Genomic DNA, 20,493 nt, shown 5'->3' on the forward strand with positions numbered 1-20,493 from the left:
AAAGAACAAGTAAATATTGAAGGTCTTCCAATACCTTTCTACGTCCTTCGCCTGATATCTGTGCAAGAAGCTTTCCATTGGGACCCACAATAGCAAATGTTGGCCATGAATTAATTCCCAACTCCCGCCACAAAAACATGTCTCCATCATTAACAACCTAGTTCAAGAGATAAATTTTAATAACTCATAATTACAAATATTCATTAAAATTCTAGACATGAAATAAATTTTCAGACTAAAACATAAAACAAGATATAAAGAAATCTGTTAACTGACTAAAAACTATCACATGAAAACAATGATACCTTAGAATTGTACCAAATTGTTAGCAATTGTGAAAAACTACCTTTTTTTAATTCTTGATATTTGGTTGAAACTATGGACTAACTTAATATTTTTAACAATAGAAAAATTAAAATTTAAACAGTTATCACTCACATTCTTAACTAATTGTTTTAATCTTTCTCAAATTGACGAGGAGATAGGAGATGCTTGCAATTTTATAGTATTAAAAGAAGGGTGTTTTGGGCTACTCATTTTCTGAGACAGTGCCCTGATTAGGTGAAGACTTTTGAAGTTTGAAGACATTTATCAATCAAGTTCAGTCCATGGGCTATATTTCATATTTTTTGTTGGTTCGTGATCAGACTTTTTAAGAGTCTGGCCTTCATCAAAAGTGCTAAACCTTTCAGACCAAGGTATTTTCTTTAGTTTCTTTGTCAGATCTAGGTTGCCAAGAATAGTTTTAGAAGTAATCCAAATTAATCTTAAATACAATTTATGATGAATACAAATATATAAGTCTAACAATTAGCTTGTCACACTTGTTGGCAGTGAACCAATTACATGACCAAACCACGACAATAATGAAAGATTTTTTGATAAAAAATCCAGGTTCAGATTTTTGTAGCTGCTCAAAATATCTGTACTCCAGTATTTAGAATCCAGGCAATTCAAATAGGTACATAAGCCATAGAACACATTGTACTTTGAAATATCAGCTTCTGATTAAGCTTACTGGATGAGTAATGCCATAGCGTAAGACTGCATTGCGGATAGCTTCCAAATCTTTTTCATTGTCAAACTTTGCAGAATGAACTCCAACCACTGCAAACTGTACGAACACGAGAATTTCTAAGGAACCAATTGCGAAACCAAAATTTTTAAAAATTGGGAAAATAGGCAAATAAATCAACTGTAGTTTTCTGGTATCCAGTAGTCCTAAATGAACCAATCAAATATACATGATAAATCATTCGCAGCGCCCAAAATAAAACAAATGTTTGTTATAATTCTATAGTTAGGGTTTTCCATTCTTGTAAATATTTTGTGATATTTTCCTTTTCTATGCTTTGTACACTTGTATATATTCATATGTTTGGTGAATGAATAGAGCATTTTGATTCTTTCTCAAACCTAAGAGTTTTACATGTTATCAGAGCCCTCTAAACAAACTTAGGGTTTTGTGAACCTTAGGGTTTGAGAATTTAGAACCCATTTGTGATGCATTTAGGGTTTTGTGGAGAGGTGAGTTTACACTTTTGCTCACAGTCGCCGTCTTTGGTTCGTTAGCCGCCGCTGCGGGAAAAAAAAGGACTATTTTTTCAACACCGCCCAGTCCGTCGAGGAGCCTAGCTGGTGATCTACAAAACCCCAAAGTCCAAATCCCATCTGACCAGCGCATGAGGCTCACGCGCCGATTGTTCTTCTTTGTCGTCTATCCACGTGCCAGCGCATGTAGGCGAGTGCGCCATTAATTTTGTTCGTCTTCTGTGGATTTCCTCAGTTTTGTTGTCTCTTCTTGGTGGTGCGTTTGTTTGGGATATATAGATATACTCACTGCTTGTAAAGACATCTCTTCGGTAAATTAGGGTTTGATTCTCTGCTGTCCGGTGTCTATTTTTTGAGGTAATGGCTGATAAGAAACCAGTAGTCATGTCTATGGTATCAAACGTAACTGAACACAAGTTGAATGGATCCAACTACTATTCATGGAGATCAAATGTTCGCCACTTTATTAAGAGCATAGAGATGGATGATCACATCACAGAAAAGCCACCGATTGATGCTAATAAGAAGATTTGGTGGTGGGACGATTCAAGAATGCTTTTACAAATCAAGAATTCTATTGACCGTGAAATTGTTGAACTAGTAAATCACTACAAATCAGTCAAGGAACTATTGGAATATTTGGATTTCCTTTATTCAGGGAAAGAGAATATTAATAGAGTGTTTGATGTTTGTAAAACTCTATATCAACCTGATCAAGGAGAAATCTCTTACAAGCTACTTTATGGAGGTTAAAAATACATGCACGGAATTCAATGCCTTGATGCCAATCAGCACGGATCCAAAAGTTCTAATGGCTTAACGTGAAAAGTTGTTTATCATGAGCTTTTTAATAGGTCTTGCACCTAAATATAAGATGGCCAAAGATCAAGTATTGTCAAGCTCAAATATCTCATCGTTGGAAGAAGCTTACACTCGAATACTTCGTACTGAAAAGACACAAGCAGTTATGTCATCTGATTCTAGTAGTGCTTTGATTGGGGCGCAAAAATGATTATAGAGGTAATAAGGGGGTTGAATCAAATAGCTCCAAAGGTCATCCCAATAACCAAAGATCAAATCCAGGAGGTGTTGTTTGCTATTATTGTCATAAACCTGGCCATACGAAGTGTGAATGCAAAAAATTGTTGAATAAGGGTCAGAGGATGCCATCACCCTCTGCACATGTCGCCTCTACTCCTGATAATCTTGACAAGTCAATTACGATTTCTGTAGAGGAGTTTGCTAAATTTCAGCAGTATCAAGAGTCAATGAGGGCATCATCTACTACTCCCATTATGGCCATCGCAGAGACAGGTAACATTTCTAAATGTCTTCTTTCCTCCACGTCAAAATGGGTCATTGACTCTGGCGCTACAGACCATATGACAGGTAACCCCAGTTTATTCTCTAACCTTTGTACATCTACCTCTTCACCTAATGTCACTATAGCTGATGGAACCTCCACTTCTGTTTTAGGATCAGAAACCGTCCATCTTACTGAATCAATTTCTTTGTCATCAGTTTTAAATTTACCACATTCTCGTTTAATTTGATTTCGGTCAGTAAACTCACTCGTGATCTTCATTGTTGTGTCTCCTTTTTTCCTGGTTATTGCTTATTTCAGGATCTTACGACGAAACAGACTATTGGTAAAGGGCGTGAATTTGGAGGTCTTTACATCTTTGAACCACAAATACCTATGGCCATCACATGCTCAAGTGTGTCATCTCCCTTTGAAGAGCATTGTCGTTTGAGCCATCCATCTATCTCTGTGTTGAAGAGTCTTCGTCCACAACTTCAACATTTGTCTTCTTTAGATTGTGAGTCATGTCAGTTTGCTAAATTTCATCGTTTGAGTTTGTATCCTCGAGTCAATAAACGAGCTAGTACTCCTTTTGAATTAGTCCATTCTGATGTTTAGGGTCCATGTCTTGTTGAGTCCAAAGGAGGGTTTAGGTATTTTTTTACATTTGTTGATGACTATTCTCGTGTTACGTGGTTATATTTAATGAAAAGTCGTTCTGAATTACTCTCTCATTTTCGTAACTTCCATGCTGAAATTCAAACTCAATTTAGTGGTGCTCTTAAAATCCTACAGAGTGATAATGCTAAGGAATATTTCTCTCATACACTCAAGTCTTATTTAGATGCTCATGGCATTCTTCATCAATCTTCTCGTGTCGATACTCCATCTCAAAATGGGGTTGTAGAACGAAAGAATCGTCATCTCCTTGAGATAGCCAGAGCTTTGATGTTTCAGATGCATGTTCCAAAATCCTTTTGGGTTGATGCTATTTCCACAACTTGTTTCTTAATAAATCGCATGCCCTCTTCCATTCTTAAGGGTGAGATACCTTTTCGTACTTTATGCCCCAAGCAACATTTGTTTCCCATTCTACCCAAAATATTTGGTTGTACTTGCTTTGTTCGGGATGTTCGGCCTCAGCATACCAAGCTGGATCCAAAGTTCTTAAAATATATTTTCCTTGGTTATTCCCATGTCCAAAAGGGGTATCGGTGTTATTGTCCAAGTCTACTAAATATTTCGTCTCTCCTGATATCACGTTTTTTGAACATACCCCATTTTTTTCATCACTGTTTTTCTCTTCGAATAAGAGTCAGGGGGAGCATAAGGAATTAGAGGATGATTTCCTTGTCTACACAGTTATTTCTCCTTCCAATCCTCTTCCTGATTCATCTCTACTTGTGGCTACCTCTACTCTTCCACCCATCATTAAGGTCTATACTCGACGACAACCTCCTTCAGTTCCATGCCCTGTACCAGAGTATTCTTTGTCATTGGATCCAGAAACAAGTGATGATCTTCCTATTGCTCTTCGTAAAGGTAAACGTACATGTGCTCATCCTATTTCCTCTTTTGTTTCATATAACCATTTGCCGCCTTCCCCATGTTCATTCATTGCATCCTTAGAGTCTATATCCATCCTTAAACCTGTTCATGAGGCTTTGTCTCATCCTGGTTGGAGTGCCACAATGGAGGAGATGACAGCCTTAGATGATAATTGTACTTGGGATTTAGTTTCTCTCCCTGCAAGAAAGAAAGCTATCGGTTGCAAATGGGTGTTTGCAGTTAAAGTCAATCCTGATGGTTCTATTGCTCGGTTAAAAGCACGCCTTGTAGCAAAAGGCTACGCACAAACTTATGGCATTGACTATGCTGATACTTTTTCTCCTGTAGCAAAAATGGCATCTGTGAGGTTGTTTATTTCATCAGCTTCAATCAATCATTGGCCTTTACATCAGCTTGATATTAAAAATACATTTCTTCATGGTGATCTTCAATGGAGCAACCACCAGGGTTTGTTGCTCAGGGGAGAATGGAATGGTGTGTCGCCTTCGTAAATCCTTGTATGGATTAAAGCAGAGCCCATGAGCTTGGTTTGGGAAATTTAGTCAGGTGATTGAAAGCTTTGGAATGCGGAAGAGCACGTCAGATCATTCGGTCTTTTTTAAGAGATCTGAGGGTGGTGTCATCTTGTTAGTCATATATGTGGATGATATTGTGATTACTGGTGATGGTGCTTTAGGTATCCAGTCTCTAAAGACCTTTCCTCATAGTCAATTCCATATAAAAGATTTGGGCATGTTGAAATACTTCTGAGGAATTGAGGTAATAAGAAGCAAGAAAGGAATTCTATTATCACAGAGAAAATATGTACTTGACTTGTTAAGCTAAGGGCTAAGCCATGTAGTACCCCAATGATGCCCAACTTACAGCTCACAAAAGATGGAGAATTGCTAAAAGATCCTGAAAGATATAGGAGGTTAGTGGGAAAACTTAATTACCTTACAGTGACTCGACCCGACATAACCTATTCAGTAAGTATTGTGAATCAGTACATGTCATGCCCTACCGTTGATCATTGGGTTACATTGGAATAGATTCTTTGTTATCTGAAAGTTGCTCCCGGGCGTAGTTTATTATAAGGATTATGGTCATACTAATATTGAATGTTTCTCAGACACCGATTGGGCAGGATCTAAAGAAGACAGAAGATCAACTTCAGGGTATCGTGTTTTTGTTGGTGGTAATTTGATTTCTTGGAAGAGTAAGAAGCAAAATGTGGTGTCATGTTCAAGTGCAGAATCAAAATATAGAGCAATGACACAATCTGTGTGTGGATTGATTTGGATATATGAACTTCTTGTTGAGTTGGGATTTGAAATCACCACACCGACAAAGTTGTGGTGTGATAATCAAGCAGCACTTCATATTGCGTCTAATCCAGTATTTCATGAAAGGACTAAACATATTGAAGTTGATTGCCATTTTGTACGTGAGAAAATTCAACAAAGGTTGGTATCTACAGGATATGTGAAGACTGGAGAACAATTAGGAGATATCTTCACGAAAGCATTGGATGGAAGACGTATAGATTATCTACGTAACAAGTTGGGCATGATTAACATATATGCTCCAACTTGAGGGGGAGTGTTATAATTCTATAGTTAGGGTTTTCCATTCTTGTAAATATTTTGTGATATTTTTCTTTTCTATACTTTGTACACTTATATATATTCATATCTTTGGTGAATGAATAGAGCATTCTGATTCTTTCTCAAACCTAAAAATTTTACAATGTTCAATCTTAACTTGAGGAGGCAGTGTTTGTCATCAATCCTTTTATCTACAAAATATTGGCTCTTTAATACATGTCGATTCGGGTTCTTTTTTGTTGTTCTTTTCAAGAGGATTTCCAAGTTCCATATTGTCTATTACTGATTGGATGCCAAAGCCAACTCCATTTCAGGGGCTAACAAGAAGTTTTGTTACTTGTCAAAAAAAAATGGAAAAAGGTACTTTATTCACAGGGTCACATATCCCCCCAGGTACATTCTTTCTTTTTGCAGGAACTTAACTTTTCTCCGGAAAAGCATACACTGGTACCATCTAACCAGTATTTCCCTTTCTAGCTATCCAGGAATGCATATACACCACTGAAGGCCTAATACCTTGCTCACTACCTTGCTCACTTAAACGGTCGAAGGGACTAAATAGTTGGGGTGCCTTGAATTTGTTATCTGGCGATTGCCCTTGAAACTTAAGTTATTTACGTATTTGCCATCTTTCATTATTTACTATGACCCAAGGTTTAGAGAAATGCGATATATAAACTCTCTAACCTTAGAGGCACCTCTATTTTGTAATTATGAATTATTCTCTCTAATAAAATTATTCTCCCTCTACTTCATGGACGTAGATAACACACTTAGTGAACTACATAAATCTTTGTGCCGATTCTCTATTTTTACGTCTTTTCTATTTTCTTTATTTGTCGATTTCATAACAAGGCGAGTGATTTTTCTTCTTTTTTTCAAGCTGCTAGACTGATAACAATTGATGACATAAAGCTCTTGGAAAACTTCTCTTGCATTAACAAATTTAGGAATAGCTCAGCCGTATGTATAGGCAGAAACAGCAGAGGTTACAAAGTAATGTCTTTCTTAATCAACTGGAAGAGATAAATGAATAGGAAGTTACCGCGTTATCGCTGTACTTCTTTTCCAAATACTCCAGGTCTGGCAAAACGTGCATGCAATTTATACAACAATAGGTCCAAAAATCCAGGAGAACAACTTTTCCTTTCAAATCCTACCAAAAATTTTAACAATTTTAAACAGCATATACATTGCTTGGATATTTTGGTTCACAGTGAAGTAACAATTTACCTTGCTGAACTGAAGGGGAGAAGTATTTAGCCAATCAAGTTTTGATGGAAATTCTGGCACAACTGGAGCAGTTCCCCTTATATAGTTTGAGATAAATAAAAATTAACAGACTTAATATTAACTAATTTATTAAATGAAGGGACAAAGAAACTTCTAATGCAATTTACATTGGAAAAGTTCGGCGCAAAGCAATTACCTGCTTTCTATTTCTGATATATATTCCATAAATCGTTGGATTCTGTCACGTACTGGACCACCTATACCCAGACAAAGGAGATAAGTCTGATTTCCTTTCCTTGTTCTGATGACAAGGATGTAAAACCATGAAATGAACAAAGGAGTCATATTAAAGACAATAAAATCCCATAAAGCACTGTTAAAGTACCAAGATAAGAAGTACAAAAGTTGATGAACAGAAAAACAAAAGAGTTTTAAATAATAATCCCTCTCACTTGCTGATGATACAGTTACTCTCCTTACTTAATCCAATCCTGATAAATCTTTTCAAATGTTTTTGAGCTTATATCCCTCCACAGTTAAGCTCTCTATGTCTACATGTGGGTATTAACATGACAGACAATGCAATTTCTTTCCGGTTTCCAACATTCCTCTTTCTTATTTCTCTTTCCAAAGTCCCAATTAAAATTGTTAGCTCATTGAAAATTATAGTAGAGACTTCATCTGTCATGGTGCTTGTGCTTGGGCTGATAAAGGCAGTTGCCACCTGCAAGGATTCTCCTTCGCAGTTCAATATTCAGAATCTCAGATATATCGACAAGCCAAAACACGGGAAATGAGTTTGATTACACAGAAATAAAGAACAGAACAACAATACAGCCAAATAAGAGGGTTGCTCTCTCCTCGGTGAACCATTGTTCATACACAAAACACAAGATAACTGACCCTAACACAAAACATAAGATAATTGGATGGGTGGTTCTTTAGATAATTCATTGTTGGAAATAGGGTTTTTAACCTAGGAACATTTATGTAATTGTGTAAGACCCCTAGGGCTTCCTACTGTCTATTTATACAGTGAGTCCCTATGTATTTAGTGTATCAGTTTTAATAAGAAAAGACTTTATATCGTGGTTTTTCTCCCTGCACTAGGGTTTCCACGTAATCCTGTTGTTTTCTCTTCCCTCTTCTCTTTTTAAACATGGTATCAGAGCACGGTGACGAAAACCTAGTTGTTACGGAAGAGAATCAACCTCAATCCTCCTTTATTGATGGATCTTCAAGTTTCGACATGAGAACGGCAATCCGGGCAGCGGTAAAGAAATGTTTTCAGGACGCCCTACCGGAATTAATATCTGCCATTCAGGTACAATCTTTGGAAAATTGTCCTCAGCCAACTGGGTATCACTATTCCGGAACAAGTCAGAATCCGATCGGAGCTGGAGTCGGCCGCGAGGAACCTTCGATTCACGATTGGAGCTATCATGATCAGGGCAGAGTCGGCGGCGGTCACGGCAGATTCGGCAGTCTCGGACATGAGGAACAAGCTGGCCGCGAGGAGGTGTTGACCATCGATCAGAATTATCAGGGCAGAGGAAGCAGTATCGGGGGCGAGGAGCAAAGGGGGGAGGATCAGATTAGGGTTAGTATCGGTCTAGAGCAAACCGGACCGGTTCGGGTTGAACCAAGGCAGACCAGCCACCGGTATTTTGATTTTCATTCCGACCCAAGGCAGAATGTTGTGTTTTAGTTCGACCCGCGATCCCTTCATTTTAACCCGCGATCCGACCCACGACCTGAGAGCTCATCTGTCCGACCCGAAAGCTCTTCTACCCAGTTTTTTGCACCAGCCGATCCACTTTCAGCCCATCCAACCCGACCCGGTGATCCGGTTTCCTTCAATAGCCGAACCGATGGTTTTTTCACATCCAACAACCGAGGTCTCGAGCAACCAGTACCTATTCCGATAAATTGTGGTTCAGCTCGTTACCCAGACGATGTAAGACAACGGTTGGCTTACCTGCAACAGCAGATTTCTGATCTGGATACGATGTTCGGATTTATCGTCGGAGAAAAGTTAAATGGCCAGAACTATTTTTCTTGGTCTCAATCAATCTAGATGGCCTTGGAAGGGCACCACAAGTTTGGATATTTGACAAGTGAAATTCCAAAGTCGGCCCCAGGTGATCCACAAAAACGAATTTGGAAAGGAGAAGATTCGTTGCTACGTTCTCTCTGGTGAACAGTATAGAGCACCAGATAGGAAGACCGTTACTGTATGCTGCCACAGCCAAGGATATTTGGGAGGCGGCGTAAGATCTATATTCTAAACGACAGAATGCCTCTCGGCTATATACACTCCATAAACAAGTTCATGAATCCAAACAAGGGTCTATGGATGTTACCTCTTATTTTAACAAATTGTCGATACTGTGGCAGGAAATGGACTTGTGTAGAGAAATTGTCTGGAATTCTCCACAAGATGGGGACCAATATTTGAAGATTGAGGAAGCAGATTATGTTTGTGTTTTTTGGCTGGATTAAATTCAAAGTTTGATGGGGTTCGTAGTCGAATCTTGGGCCAGCGTCCGATTCCTTCACTTCGAGAAGTCTGTTCTGAAATACGGCTGGAAGAAGATCGGTCGTGTGCCATGAATAATACCACCTCAACTACTAATGCAGCTACTTTTGTTGCCAAGCCGTCCGGTACTGATGGTGATAAGAAACCTCCTCCCATTTGTGAACATTGTAAAAAGCTTTTGCATACGAAGGATCAATGTTGGAAATTACACGGGAAGCCCCCAAATAGCAGACGACAACAATCTCACGAAAAATCTAATACTAGTCGTACCCTGGCAAGTGATTCAATAGATGACCAAACTCAGAAGAAATCTCCTGGTGACGGTAAACACAGTTCAAGTACCGTTGGGGTTAGTGCAATTGCATAGTCAGGTAATTTTCCTTCTTTTGGCCTAATTAGTGTGAATGGTAAGAAACCATGGATTGTGGATTCAGGGGCTACTGATCATCTTACGAGTTCCTCAGAGTTATTTATGTCATATAATTCGTGTGCTGGTAATGAGAGGCTTCAAATTGCAGACGGGTCTTTTGCCCCTGTTGCAGGAAAGGGCAATATCTCTCCATTTCATGGTTTAATTCTACGTGATACCTTACATGTGCCTAAAATATCATATAATCTGTTATCTGTCAGTAAACTAACAAGAGATTTGAGGTGTAAGGCGATTTTCTCACCTGATTCGGTTTTATTTTAGGACCTGAAATCGGGGATGACGATTGGCACTGCCCGGCACAATAGGGGACTCTACTTCCTTTCTGACGAGGCTTCCTCTAGGAATGATCACCAATCGGGGTTTATGTCTTTAAATTTCTCTGTTTCTGAAAATGATGTGATGTTATGGCATTTTCACTTAGGACATCCGAATTTTCAATATATGAAATACTTATTTCCTCATTTATTTCGTAATGCTAGTACTTAACTTCTTTTAATTGTGATGTTTGTATTCGTGCCAAGCAACATTGTGTTTCTTTTTAGTCTCAGCCTTATAAACCCTCGAATCCTTTTTCTCTTGTTCATAGTGATGTATGGGGTCCCTCACCGGTTACTACTTCCACGGGAAAACGGTGGTTTGTCACGTTTATAGATGATCACACCCGTCTCACCTGGGTTTTCCTGCTCACTGATAAATCTGAAGCGTCCTCTGTTTTCCAACAGTTTTACACAACTGTCGAAACTCAATTTAAAACAAAGATTGGGATTTTAAGAAGTGATAATGGGCGAGAGTTCTTTAATGCCTCTTTCAGAGAATTTCTCGACTCTAAAGGTATTGTTCATCAGAGTTCGTGTGCTTACACTCCACAACAAAATGGAGTAGCTGAGCGTAAAAATCGGCATCTGGTTGAAGTAACCCGATCTCTTATGTTATCCGCCACCCTTCTGTCACACCTTCGGGGAGATGCAGTTCTTACTGCTGCTCATCTCATTAATCGGATGCCCTCTCGTATTCTTAATCTTCATACCCCTTTAGAGTTGTTTAAAGAGTCTTTTCCTACTACTCGGTTGATCTCTGATGTTTCTCTTAGGGTTTTTGGTTGTGTTGTGTTTGTTCACTCCCATGGTCCAAACCGCACGAAATTTTCTCCTCGTGCTCAAAAGTGTGTCTTTGTTGGATATCCACTCCATCAACATGGATATAAGTGCTATCATCCGTCATCTCGAAAGTACTATGTCTCTATGGATGTCACCTTTCTTGAGGATCAGTCGTTCTTTCCCGTTAGTCATCTTCAGAGGGAGAACATAAATGAAGAAGAGATTAACTGGTCCTCTTATGCTATTCCTTTAGAGTCAGCGCCTATTCGAACCTTGTCTAAACCTAATCCTGATCATGATAGTCTGGTTCTTCCTACCAATCAAGTTCCTTGGAAAACGTACTACAGGAAGAATCTCAGGAAGGAAGCAGTGTCACCTGTTGAACCAGAACTGTCGACTCCAATGCAAGAGTCAAACCTGTCATCAGGTTCAGGTACGTGTATTCCTAATGATGTTGATTTATGTATGGAGGATGATGAAGGTAGGCATGACAAGGGGGAAGGAAGCAGTGATACTAAGAGAGTAATAGAAAGGGAAACTATAGAGGATGGAATGATCGAAGTTACGGAGGATGAAATAGTCCGTGCGAATGATGATGTGGAAGTTACTACTGAAGTTTCTGATACACAGATAGTAAATCATGGTGAGAAACCTGAAGAGGTGAAAGAACGTGATGTGTCACTTGATCTTCCTATAGCCCTGAGGAAAGGTACCCGTTCATGTACTAAATATCCTATGCATAGTTACATGACGTATAGTAATCTGACATCCGAGTTCAAGGCTTTTACTACTAGCTTGGACACTGAAGTGATTCCAGATAACATAAGTGTTGTAATGAAAAAACCAGAATGGCGGTCTGCTGTTATGGAAGAAATAAGAGCTCTGGAAAAGAATAAAAACTGGGAACCGGTGACTTTGCCTGAAGGGCACAAAACAGTAGGATGTAAATGGGTGTTTACTATAAAGTACAAGTCAGATGGGACGATTGACCGATACAAGGCTAGACTTGTTGCAAGAGGTTTCACCCAAACATATGGAATGGATTATTCTGAGACGTTTTCACCTGTGGTTAAACTTAACACGATCCGAGTGCTTCTGTCAGTAGCTGTGAATAAAGATTGGCCCCTACACCAACTTGATGTTAAAAATGCTTTTTTGAACGAGGAACTTGAGGAGGAAGTCTATATGAGTCCCCCTCCCGGGTTCGAGAGTCAATTTAAAAATAAAGTGTGTAGATTGAGGAAAATCACTATACGGACTGAAACATTCTCCAAGGGCCTGGTTTGACAGATTCACGAAGTTTGTGAAAGCACAGGGATATGTTCAAGGACATTCCGATCACACTCTTTTTATAAGAAGATCAACATCAGGGAAAATTGTTGTTCTTATTATCTATGTTGATGATATTGTTTTATCTGGAGATGATGATGTAGAAGTCACAAGACTAAAAACAGAGATGGCTAAAGAATTTGAAATTAAAGACCTCGGGAAGCTAAGATACTTTCTGGGAATGGAAGTGGCTCGCTCAAAAGAGGGTATATCAGTTTCTCAACGAAAATATATACTGGACTTGCTAAAGGAAACAAGTATGACTGGGTGTAAACTTGTTGACACGCCAGTAGAATACAATGCAAAAATTGGTGATAAGAATGATGGAATTCCTGTTAATAAAGAAAGGTATCAGCGGTTAGTTGGGAAGTTGATATATTTGTCTCACACAAGACCAAATATTTCTTATGCAGTAAGTGTTGTGAGTCAGTTCATGCAAGCTCCTTGTGAAGACCATATGATAGCAGTTGAACGTATTCTTCGGTATCTGAAAGGAACTCCTGGTAAAGGTCTAATGTTCAGGAAAACTAATAAACGATCTGTTGAAGCTTACACTGATTCTGACTGGGCAGGGTCTGTTGTTGACAGAAGATCTATGTCTGGATATTGTACGTTTGTCTGGAAAAATCTAGTCACCTGGAGAAGTAAAAAACAAGGAGTTGTTGCTAGAAGTAGTGCTGAGGCAGAGTATCGGGCCATGAGTCTAGGAATTTGTGAAGAAATCTGGTTGAAGAAAGTATTATCAGATCTCCAGCAAGATAATGAGCTTCCAATGAAATTATTTTGTGATAATAAAGCTGCCATCAGTACTGCAAACAACCCAGTTCAACATGATAGAACTAAACACGTGGAGATAGACAGACACTATATTAAGGAGAGGTTGGACAGTGGAAACATAAGCATCCCTTATATTCCTTCAAATCAACAAGTTGTTAATGTTCTTACAAAAGGGTTATTGAGACAAAATTTTAATTATTAAGCAAGTTGGGGCTTGTTGATATCTATGCACCAACTTGAGGGGGAGTGTTGGAAATAGGGTTTTTAACCTAGGGGCATTTATGTAATTGTGTAAGACCCCTAGGACTTCCTACTATCTATTTATACAACGAGTCCCTGTGTATTTAGTGTATCAGTTTTAATAAGAAAAGACTTTATATCGTGATTTTTCTTCCTGCACTAGGGTTTCTACGTAATCCTGTTGTTTTCTCTTCCCTCTTCTCTTTTTTAACATTCATGAATCTCAAAGTATCCCTTAACTCGGAATAATTAGAACCTAGAGTTTTCACAGGAGAAGATCAGCATTTTCACCCACTTCTTCCAACCTTGACCATAGTTTGCACTAGGTCGTCCACCTTTCACTCTTAGTACCAATTCCCAATCCGGTAATGTCTGGTTATTCCACCCATTCCCCACATGTTTCCTCACCCACAATTGTCTCCCCATCTTTCAGGTCAGCCTCCTTTTGCACCAAATCTTCAACTGACTTGAATATTTCCTTTTGTGTTAGTTAATTTAATTTAACTTTTTCTGTTTGGAATGGATACCACACTTTTCATTAAGGGAATGAAAAGAGTCTAATGCTCCAATATACAAAATCCAAAAGGAAACACAAAACAAAAGTTACAAAAAGATACCAGACAACAAATGTAAACATAGCAATGCCAACAGGAGTAACTGGATAGAAACAATAAAACTCTCCCAGCTCCGATTAACATCTTGAATTGGAAAATCATTTTGTGCTAATTTATTCTTTTGTATTTTTGTATTACATTTGCTGGCTTTTATCCAATTCATGTCAAAGAAAATAAGACGGAAAATATTATTTTCAGCATGGAATCAGAGCTGACAAGCCTGATTAAATATGTTAGAAAACTAAGAAGTATTAAAGTATCCTATTTAAGCATCCATACCCTCTTTCTTTCATGTAATTTTCTCCTGAATAATTTTCCTTAACTTTCTATAAATAAAACTAAGAAGTATTAATTAAGGAACGGATATGCAGCAGGCAAATTAAATATGTTATATTTACCTGAATTTCCATTATTTTGGAAAGAAGGCTGGTTTACTCCAAATAACAAATTCCAAATAGCTTTGGGAGATGCATATTGCATTGCCTGGGGAATTGATGCACAAGTTTAAGTAAGAAAAAAACTTAGAAAGTTGGATCATGTCATGTACTCTCATGTTGGTTAAAAGAAACTGCACCTTCCAGTTTGTAATGGTAAATAGGAGACAAGAAAAAGCAATTCCCAAGCTTCCATATCTCACTATATCACGCCTAGTACCCTGCAACCTGTCCATAATTCACCAAAGCATCTAACAAATTCCGGAAAGATGTATATTTCTCAAGTATTTTGATAATATAGCCACTCCATCACAATTTTCTTTCTTTTTTTTTTTTTTTTTAGAAAAAGGAATGATATTCCAAGCTCCAATCCTTGTCAATTGGGAAATAACTATGAAGTATGGACGCTCAAATCTTGGCAAATTATCGGTGTTGGACACATGTCTCACATGTAAGAAAGAAGTGCAATTGTTAATTATCTTCTAACTTCCTATAATATAGGCGACATGTTATGCATATACATGGGATACTTTTTTATTTTCTTAAAAAAAAAAAATTAGACCATTCCTTCGATTAAAAGTCCTATCTCCTCCCGGTAAATGACAGTAATATAAAACCCACTTACAAAAAGAAACATATTTAAGAGGAAAGAGGACAAACACTTGTTTAATTCTGTTTTCTATGTTCGTTTCGTGAATCTGCTGGACACAGTTGGCGACCACACACCTGTTCAATGGATAGTATTGTTCTTTGGCATATACATAACGTGTCCCCAAAATGTTGTGCCCTACTTTTTTAGAAATTGATATGCCACAATGTTCATGTTGTGCTGGTGCTTGTGCTTCTTAACGACTTACAAAACAGGAAACAGAAAAATTCATGGTAAGTCGAGGCCTATCATTTCTGTATGATATGCAGACAACCGAGCAGCCAAGTCAAAATAGGCCGAAGATTCAAAAAAAATTTCTTCCATTCAACACTCTCCCTCAAGTTAGTGAGTTAGTATTTTCTATCTGCAATTTGCTAATGATTCTGAAAAGTAGAGGTACTTATCCCAAGGGTTTCAATGGGGCACAGGCTGGAAAAAAGGAATTCTATTACCCACTAAAGGCAGTTCTATTTGAATGAAAATAGCGGTACGACATTTCAATATGAACAGCATAGTCTTCTTGGGTCATATTCGTAGAAGATGTAGAAGTTCTATTGAGTTCTACCTTCCAATTGGCAACGAACCATCATTGGCAGCATCCAAGTCCTGTACAGCAGCAGCATCAATGCCTGCAGTGTATTTTTGTGGGGGAAGTTGTGCAGAGGTTTGAAGAAATGGAGGTTCCTGTATCTTCTCATCTGCAATGATATATGCCAGATACTAACTTCAACTATTAGATAGAAACAGATTAACTTGTGTGTACCGTTATACACACAAAAATACTATTTTTTCATGAAACAGAAATGACTAAGGACGACCAATCAGATAATGTAAATTTGTTTATTCAAAAGTGGTCTCCTGATACATAGTATTTCGATTGCTAGAAATTGATCTTACTTCCGATCAAAGAAAAATGAATTGCTGTTATAATTCATGTAACAAGGCACAGATATAGCTTCTCTCTGTTCAACATTTTGGTACAAAATGACATCACAGTGTATTCTCAGGGCTACATACTATAGACATCAGAACCACCAGAGAGAATATCATGAATTGTGATATTTCCTATATCATTTCGAATAAGTGATGGACCAGCGGTCTTTAGAGTTTCGTCCGATAATGTAGTTTTAACAGCAATGCATCTGCAAGCAGTATATAACAATATGTAACCAAAAAAATAAAAATAAAAAAATAAAATACATATTTATTTTTATTTACATAGAGAGAGAAGCAGATGAAATGGAGCAATAACTGGACAACATATTAAAGACCAACGATCTCCATTAACAATACAAAGGAAGTCTAGTGTTGATAGATCAAACCGTGCTTATTATCCATCACTTCTTCTAATAGAGAGAGAACGTGAAAATTTTCAGTACCTCATTTTTGCAGCTTGGGCAGCTTGCACTCCAGCTAGTGCATCTTCGATGACAATGCACTGGAGAAATATAGAAAACATTCAAACAATTACAACAGCACAATTAACATTTAATGTTCAGGAGAAAGAGATAGATCTGATTATATGTAAAAAAATGATTTCAAGTTTCACGTAAAAATGGACAAGAGGCATTCTTCCACAGAGAATTGAGGAGACCAATAAGGACGAGCTAATAAACCAGCCAGCGATCTTAGCCTAAAGAACAGGGATAATTATGTGCAAGATGAGGAATGAAGTTGATAGAAACCATATAGAATTATATTAATAATGAAGAAGATATATATACCTACCATGTAATTCGAGGTAGTTGGAACCTCCCCTCTTCAGTCTACCTAAATCAACTAAGTCCATATATACCACTATCCTTTCGTATCCACTCTACTTATAACAAATCACCATAACAATTTTCCTAACTAACTACTAATATACCCTTAATACTCTAATAATATTTCTAATTCTATCCTAATAGAATTTCTGTTAAATGTATCTACAAAGCTAAACCGAAGCTAACTCAATATGTTATTAAACCGAGACTATATTTGTGATCCATTAGACTCTTTTTTTCTTTTTTTACTTTTTTTAGTTAAAAATAAAATTATTGAACAAAAGAGTAATCTCTTTGTTTATATTGATCTTCACTAAAGTAAGTTATGTTGCAGGCCTTGAAACTCCTAATCCTGATCATTTGATCAGTAAAACAATACTGTGTGTGTGTGAGAGAGAGAGAGAGAGAATTATTAGCTCTTGTGGATATTATGGTGCAGAGTGTAATATTACAAAATTGCTATCCAAAATTAATAGCATGTTAGGATACCACCTAACATGGACACTCAAGAACAAATTCACCCATTTTTTTGTGATTACAATCTTACTTCTGTTATAGTACAAAGGAATAGCATCATGTAATCTTTTATGGCTTGTTTGCCGTTTTGAAATTTCATATTATCAATGAAATTATGACCAAAAGTTTCTCATAAAAATAGGATACTCAAGAACAACAAAGAACACTAAATATAGAAATATATATTGCAACATCAATGAAGAAACTACAATATACCATAGCCTTTCGAGAGGGCTACTCTCCCCAAATTCCCCAAAGGAAATCACACAAAATTCTTCACTACTTGCTCTCAACCCCTACTCCCTTTATTTATAACTAAAAGTCCTAACAAACTTACTACCTATTTATTAATATACCCCTTCTAATAACCATATTAATATTCTACTAATAATCCTACTATATCTCTAACTAGGGCTCTCACTCAGCGATTCATAAAAATAAAGATAAAAAATAAAAAAATAATCTGTACTTGGGTAGCCTTCATAAGGAAACATCTAACAGAATTCTCGTCGTCATATATATTTATTATTCGCATACTCCAATAATTGACATGGATAGATCTTTTTTATTTTTTTTTCGCTGAAACAAAAATGAGACTATTCATTGATATAATGAAAGAGTCTAATGCTCAAAGTACATGAGAGGAAACAAAGAAAAAACTTCAAGCATGTCAATACAAAGCTAGAACCAAATTACATCATAAAGACTAAAACTCTAGAGAAAAAGTAAAACAATCCAATTAAACACATAACTCAATAGAAACCCAAAATGAATAAAAGATCTGGATAGATCTTTTACCAAAATGAATAAAATAGATTGACAATGGTGCCACAGAAATAAATAAATAAAGACAATGATGAAGAAAATTTTACGTTCAAGGCAAAGGCCACTTTACTAGGGTGTCCTGAAAGAGACCACCTGGGTAAGCAAACTTTTAAAGATAGACATATGGTTTGGTTTTAACACTAGCATACAAAATCACTGAATAAAGCATAGTGATACAATGGAAATCCTGCACGCCTAGGAGCATTCTACAAGCAACTTACAGCAAATCTTTAATGCCAAAAAGGAGAATGAAATGAAATTGAATGGCTTTACACATTGGAGGCTCAGGAAGAAGAGAAAGAGAGAAATCAGAAAAGAAGAAAGAGGTGGTGAATCTTTGTACCTCATCAGAGGGCACATTCAACAATTTTGATGCAGCTATGAATATGTCGGGTGCAGGTTTTAGATTCTCAAAAGCATCGAAATCAGAAAAGAAGAAAGAGGTGGTGAATCTTTGTACCTCATCAGAGGGCACATTCAACAATTTTGATGCAGCTATGAATATGTCGGGTGCAGGTTTTAGATTCTCAAAAGCATCAGCTGATACTATGGCATCAAACCTATATGAGAGAGTCGTAAATGCATAATTAAAAATCTTAAACAAGTCACAGAGAAAAATTATATTGAAAGTTTCAAGGGCCCAAACCCAAAAACATTAGAAAGTCATCGGCTAAAATATTTTCAACTAGTTTCAAGATTATTCTCTTCATGACTACTTTCTGAACCAAATTTGAAATCATTTATGGTCAAAGATTTGAGAAGAATGCCATTACGCTTAGTATGTTCTAAATTTTCCTTGTAAATGATATTTGGCCACGACAAGAATTCCTTTCTAGCAAAAAATCTAAACCATGTTTCACCTATGCACTATGAATTGATTATGGTTCTCTAATTGAATCATCATAGAGCTTCAATTTACTGAGTGTGAAACCATTCTATTTTAACTTTGTAGCTCTGATGCACGTAATTAGAAAGTCACTTTCTTAAGAAATATTAAATTCGACCCAAAGACTATTAAGTGTAGCATGCAATCAAACTTACATTGACAATGGTAACCCTGCAGCAGCTAAATTTGCATCAACCTTGATACGATCAGCACTAGATGCAACAGCAACTTTAAGGCCCTTGCTTTTACACTATCGGTGATAGTCAAAACTCAAATAGTAAGTTTCATGATGATCATCATGATCATAATGATAAGTACAAGCAGCTTATATTCCACAAATACACACCTCAATAATGAGTTCCAGTGCACCAGGGAAGCCTATTCCAGAATTGGGCTTTGCATACTATTATGCGGAAAACATCAATTACAGTCGGATGTTAGCAAATGATATAGCAAAGATATTACTGAAATTTCAGATGAACAAAATAGGCTAAATATATATTTTAGTCTCTAAATAGGTGTTTTTTCAATTTAATTCATATTGTTTACAAAGCTTCAATTTATTCTCTTATGCTTTTAACATTTTTCAATTATACTGTTTCTGTCGGTGAATGTTACATGTGACTTATGGTAAAATTACAGACCAAGCTACTTTCTAAGTTAGCTACTAAGCAGGAAAAAAAAGGAGGAATTTTTGCTAACTTTATACAATTTTGGAGGGGTTGGGTGCCTTGTTCCTCTTCTAAAGTTTTGCTAATATTCTAAGTATAATTTCACACAAGTTTTCACAATCAACTACATTTAACCTCCACTTACAGAATTGGTTTCATTGAAAAATGTAAATACATAAAGAACTGAATTAACACTTTTAAAATAATAAGAACTAAATAAGAAAAACATATGCTTAGTCAACAAAAGAAGGGAAAATGTTGCAAACTGATTAGTGATTACCTTCTCTAGATATATCTCAAAAAACCTATTTTTTGCTGCCTCAGGACTAAATCCTGCTACCCCTTTCACTGATGCAACTCCACCTAAAAAGTTCGCTTCACCTGGTATAATAAACATAGAATTTATGAGCATTAGAGTCAGTAGTTACTAAATTGTATCATATGCAGTTCATTAAGTGATGCAGAATGAGAAAACTTCTGG

At 37.0% G+C, this 20,493-nt stretch overlaps 1 protein-coding gene across 2 annotated transcripts in view; it reads right to left on the bottom strand.

Moving 5' to 3' along the window:
- LOC120070976 (haloacid dehalogenase-like hydrolase family protein) overlaps window positions 1-20,493 on the bottom strand; it is a 30,738-nt gene that overhangs the window by 8,211 nt on the left and 2,034 nt on the right. Inside the window, exons 2-15 of one of the 2 annotated variants that reach the window (XM_039022946.2) lie at window positions 20,293-20,393; window positions 19,688-19,744; window positions 19,497-19,591; window positions 18,916-19,015; window positions 16,731-16,789; window positions 16,369-16,493; window positions 15,917-16,049; window positions 14,843-14,930; window positions 14,667-14,751; window positions 7,439-7,499; window positions 7,243-7,318; window positions 7,055-7,165; window positions 1,019-1,114; window positions 35-157 (exon numbers count right to left, since the gene is read on the bottom strand). In XM_039022946.2, the coding sequence (XP_038878874.1) occupies window positions 35-157; window positions 1,019-1,114; window positions 7,055-7,165; window positions 7,243-7,318; window positions 7,439-7,499; window positions 14,667-14,751; window positions 14,843-14,930; window positions 15,917-16,049; window positions 16,369-16,493; window positions 16,731-16,789; window positions 18,916-19,015; window positions 19,497-19,591; window positions 19,688-19,744; window positions 20,293-20,393 (1,310 nt within the window). Of the gene's footprint in view, window positions 1-34; window positions 158-1,018; window positions 1,115-7,054; window positions 7,166-7,242; window positions 7,319-7,438; window positions 7,500-14,666; window positions 14,752-14,842; window positions 14,931-15,916; window positions 16,050-16,368; window positions 16,494-16,730; window positions 16,790-18,798; window positions 19,016-19,496; window positions 19,592-19,687; window positions 19,745-20,292; window positions 20,394-20,493 lie in introns of both variants that reach the window. The other variant, XM_090310701.1, reaches the window with a different exon arrangement.

This window comes from Benincasa hispida, chromosome 2 (genome assembly GCF_027475165.1).
Source record: "Benincasa hispida cultivar pf3 chromosome 2, pf3_genome.v1.1, whole genome shotgun sequence".
In the NCBI taxonomy this organism is placed as follows: Eukaryota; Viridiplantae; Streptophyta; class Magnoliopsida; order Cucurbitales; family Cucurbitaceae; genus Benincasa; species Benincasa hispida.